Source organism: Oreochromis niloticus, linkage group LG11 (genome assembly GCF_001858045.2).
Source record: "Oreochromis niloticus isolate F11D_XX linkage group LG11, O_niloticus_UMD_NMBU, whole genome shotgun sequence".
Lineage (NCBI taxonomy): Eukaryota > Metazoa > Chordata > Actinopteri > Cichliformes > Cichlidae > Oreochromis > Oreochromis niloticus.
This window is the reverse complement of record NC_031976.2, coordinates 20,415,945-20,420,788: the sequence shown is the minus strand read 5'-3', so window position 1 is coordinate 20,420,788 and position 4,844 is coordinate 20,415,945. Positions and strand designations below refer to the sequence as shown.

Sequence of the window (4,844 nt, the reverse complement as noted above, 5' to 3'; positions counted from 1 at the left end):
ATATGGGATTAGAACGATGCCACCTTATCCCATAGTCCAGCCAATCACGCGATTCACATTCGTATATACGCAGCTAATCAACATCGTTGACAGGCTATGACAGCGTCCTTATGTGCCGACACCGGTGTTTTAGCTAGCAAAGCAGCGTGGCTGATGAGGAGTGAAGAAGCCACATTAATGACAACGTGTACAACCATTGGAGATGTGAGCAGGTCAGACGGAACAACTGACGGAAAAAGTGTGGACTTTATACCAGTTTTTTAATTGTGTTGATAGGCCACGTAAAACCAGAGTTATGATAGGAATGACGAGGTAAGTGACGGAAGTGACGGGAAAAGGTAAGCGACCCATGTTGTAGGTGACGTCAGACGCCGGAGATTTGGCGGGAAAAAAAGCGAATGGTAACGTAGAATTTAACAAAGTTTCTTTAAGCTTCAAGTATACCAAATATACTAATCAATTGTCATATAACTAACAACATCTGTCCTATCATCTCTAACACCCTGGAGGACAACGGGGAGAGTTTAGACGCTCTCCAAGATTACATCGACCAGTGCTTCCAAGATTTAGTAATGAAGAAGGCTCAGAGTGCATCTTCCCCGGCCAAAATTGAGACACCGTCATCGAAGAGATGTCGCCCGGCAGACTCCCCGGCACAACATTGCCTGCCAGCAAAGACATTGCAGACATCCTGGAGTCAATCGACAAGCGATTGTCCAGTTTCGATGCGAGGCTGTCGCTGGTGGAGATTTTACACCGTGAATTTAAATCTCTGAAAGAATCCCTGGAGTTCAGCCAGCAGCAGGTGGAAATGCTTGCCGCTGAAAATGCCACGCTACGGGAGTCAGTCAAATCTCTCACCGATAATGTGACCCAGCTAAACATAGAAAATAAAAAAATAAAAGAGTCTGTTATCGATCTACAAGCCCGTAGCATGCGAGACAACCTTGTGTTTTCCGGTATTCCAGAATCTGCCAGAGAGGACGCGGAAGCAACTGTGAAAAGCTTCATTAAAACCCACCTGAAGCTGCCGGAGGACACCGTAAAGAACATCACCTTCGAAAGAGTGCATCGCTTGGGCGCCGACCGGGAGACCACGTCCAATTGTGGCCAAATTCGGCCAATTAAAACAGAAGGAACAGGTGAAGAGTCGCGGCAGGGAGCTGAAAGGAACGGACTTCAGCGTGAACGACCAGTTCCCCAAAGAGATCCTGGAATGACGCAAAGTCCTGTTCCCAGTTCGACGTAGCTTCATCCAGAGAGGCTCCCGCGCTGTCATCGCCGTGGACCGGCTCTACGTGGACGGACAGCTCTACCGCGACCCCAGCACCACTCCGTGGTTATATTGACTGCACTCCAGATAAGAACCCGCTACACTCTTTTCTTATTCACTCACACTCTCTCCTTTAACATGTGTTTAACCTAGTAATATCAGTATGATGTCATAGCAGATATAACACCGTCACCCTTCGTCATTGCTTTGATTGGAATGTTTCCATTTCTTTTCTTTTTTTATGTTGTCGCTCACCGTTCTCGTGGTTTCTTTCTTTCTCTTTTCTTTCACTGCGGTGATCACCTACTTCCCCACTCACCTACAAGCAACACCCTCTATTTCTGCATATTCACACACCACAATTATGCAAACACATGCGCTCAACGGCAGCACATTTACAACAGCCTCACAGCGCACACAGACTTATAGGACACACGCAAGCCACGCTTGCTCATATTAGTGAATATACACACACATAGTCAGACTTATGGAGCCTCTCACCACACATTTTTTTTCTCTTTCTATTTACAAACAAGTGATGTTTCCACATTCTCTTCACCCGTCTAAACGAAACACCCAGCGTACATCATTAGACATACACACACAATTATGGGCACACTAAGGTTTGTCACATGGAATGTAAATGGAGCTGGCACCAGAGGAAAGAGGTTAAAGATATTTAACCAGCTTAAAAAACTACAGGCAGATGTTGTTTTATTACAAGAGACTCACAGGCCTGTCACAGGTTTAAACGAACTTAAAACACCTGAGTTTCCTAATGTGTTTGCAGCCTGTTATAATTCTAGACAAAGGGGAGTAGCAATTTTAATACATACAAATGTTAATTTTACAGTACTCGATACAGTTATAGATCCAGGTCGATTTCTAGCTAACCAGTTAAAAATAAATAAAGAAAAAACAACTATATGTGCTGTTAAAGATTTATCTAGGAACACAATATATGACCCTGGAAGAATAAACAACATTTTAGGATTTCTATGAAACTTTATATTCACCACAAATAAACCTGTCTAAAAATGAAATTGATCAGTTTCTTGACAACGTAACTCTTCCAAAATTACTAGACAGTCAAGCAATGGCCCTGGATTCGCCACTGACGCCAGGTGAACTCCAGGAAGTGCTGATAAGTATGCCCAATAATAAGGCTCCAGGTCCAGACGGCTACCCTGCAGAATTCTACAAAGAATTCTGGACAATTTTGGCACCAGTATTCCACGGAATGTTGCAGGAAATCAAGGAAAATATGAATTCTGCCAACATTAGTCTCCTGCTAAAACCAGGCAAAATCCTTTATTTCCCTCAAGCTATCATCCAATATCCCTTATAAATGTAGACCTCAAAATAATCTGCAAAGCTCTCTCAAAAAGATTAGAGAAGATAACCCCCCTTTTAATTCATCCTGACCAAACTGGTTTCATAAAAGGTAGACACTCATCAACAAACACATGTAGATTACTTAATTTAATAGACTACTCATGCAGTAAAAACATTGAAACCACAATATTATCTCTAGATGCAGAAAAAGCGTTTGACAGAGTTAACTGGAAATTTTTATTTGCAACTTTACACAAATTTGGTTTTGGAAACTCTTTCATAAACTGGCTAAGAATATTATATAATTCCCCAACAGCTCGTATCAGAACAAATGACCAGACATCCTCCAGCTTCTGTCTCCTGAGGGGCACCAGACAGGGATGCCCACTCTCCCCTTCACTTTTTGCAATTTTTATCGAACCACTAGCAGCAGCATTTAGACAGGCTACAACAATTAAGGGCATAAAATGTAAGAACGTAGAACAAAATCAGTCTCTATGCGGATGATGTGTTGCTCTTTCTCCAAAACTCACAAACCAACCTCTCTGAGGTAATTACTCTAATAAACTGGTTTTCAAGAGTTTCAGATTATTCAATTAACTGGTCAAAATCTACAGTTCTTCCAATTAACTGCTCCTTCCATAATTCTTCTTCTGCCCCACTACAATCTGGAAATATTAAATATTTAGGTATTAATGTCTCTCCTAAGCTTTCAGACTTAACTAAATTAAACCACATCCCACTTCTAAAGAAAGTAGAAGGCGATCTGACTAGATGGAAATCTCTACCCATATCACTCATGGGAAGGGTCGCCACTATAAAAATGATGATCTTGCCAAAAATAAATTACTTATTTTCAATGATCCCGAACAAACCATCACAAGATTGGTTCAGATCTCTGGATTCGTATATTTCTAAATTCCTTTGGAAAGATAAACCTCCGCGTGTCAGCTTAAAAACGCTACAAAGAACCAAGGATAAAGGAGGATTAGATCTGCCTAATTTTCAACAATACTTCTTAGCCAATAGGCTTCAGTTCATCTCAGGATGGTTAAAACATACCTTCTTAGATGAGCCCCGGCTAGATGTTGAACAGGCACTATGCAATAATCTAGAGATTTCAGACCTACCATTTATCAGCTCAAACATCAAAAGACATGAATGCTTTAAAAGCATCAACATCAGCTCTTCTCTGACAGCATGGTGGGAGTTTCTAAAAATAACAGTCTTCATTAATCCCATGCAAACATACACCTATCTGGAACAACCCTGACATATTACAAAACAATAATATGATTAATTTTCCAGAATGGAGTGGTAAAGGAATTAAATACTTAGAACATATATTAGAAGGAACAGACTTTATTCCACTTGACAGTTCTATCCCCCATACAATATGGGATCAACAAGAAAAGACTTTTAGAATATCAACAAATTAAATCCATAGTAAAAAAGAAATTTAACCTCAGTCAAGTTGAATTACAAACACCACCAAGTGCGGTACACTTTCTTACTCTTAAATCCCCCAAATTATTGTCTAAAATATTCGGAACACTTTCTAAAATAGATGAATCAATATCCCTTCCTATTGCAAAGTGGGAAGCAGATTTATCAGTCAGCTTAGACCAAAACTTCTGGTCTCAGGTATGCTTAAAAACCTTTAAATTGATTAGAAATCCCAGTCTGCAATTAATACAATACAAAATACTACATAGAGTGCACTATACAGGTCATCGGATGTTCCAGATGGGCTTTACATCTTCCAACAACTGCTCACACTGTCAAGGCAATACACCAGACAATTACATCCACGCTCTTTGGTTCTGTCCACTAGTGCAGAAGTTTTGGCGCGGGATATGTGAAGACTTATCAAAGTGTCTGAAATGTAAAATTCCAACCTGCCCTTTAGTGTGCTTGTTGAGCAAATTGGATGATGTCACTACAGAAACTAATACAGTCCACATGGTTTTTACTGCCCTATGCAGTGCCAAGAAAACGGTCCTCATGAACTGGAAAAATAAAAATAATCTTAATTCTAGCCAATATAGAAACCATCTAATAGATCACGTTAGTCTCGATACAGCCTCTGCCACCACATTAGATCAATCCCTCTGGGCTCCTTTGATCGGCTCCATCACCTAACGGAGGTGGGGGGGTCGTGGTTTGGTCCCGCCTTAGCTATTGTGGTTGATGTGGAGGTTGGGACGGGCTTAGGGCAACTGGAGAATCCCTAGGG

The 4,844-nt window shown here is 41.0% G+C and overlaps 1 protein-coding gene across 1 annotated transcript; it reads left to right on the top strand.

Annotated features, from left to right (window-relative positions):
• Window positions 1-228: 228 nt before the first annotated feature.
• Window positions 229-2,144, top strand: LOC109204166 (uncharacterized). The gene is made up of 2 exons (XM_019364500.2): window positions 229-401; window positions 510-2,144. Exon 2 carries the CDS (start codon window positions 632-634, stop codon window positions 1,247-1,249), a length of 618 nt encoding a protein of 205 aa, XP_019220045.1. The 5' UTR covers window positions 229-401; window positions 510-631; the 3' UTR covers window positions 1,250-2,144.
• Window positions 2,145-4,844: the final 2,700 nt, after the last annotated feature.

Coding starts and splice junctions, on each gene's coding strand:
- LOC109204166 (XM_019364500.2), top strand. CDS start 632: ATGTCGCCCGGCAGACTCCCCGGCACAACATTGCCTGCCAGCAAAGAC.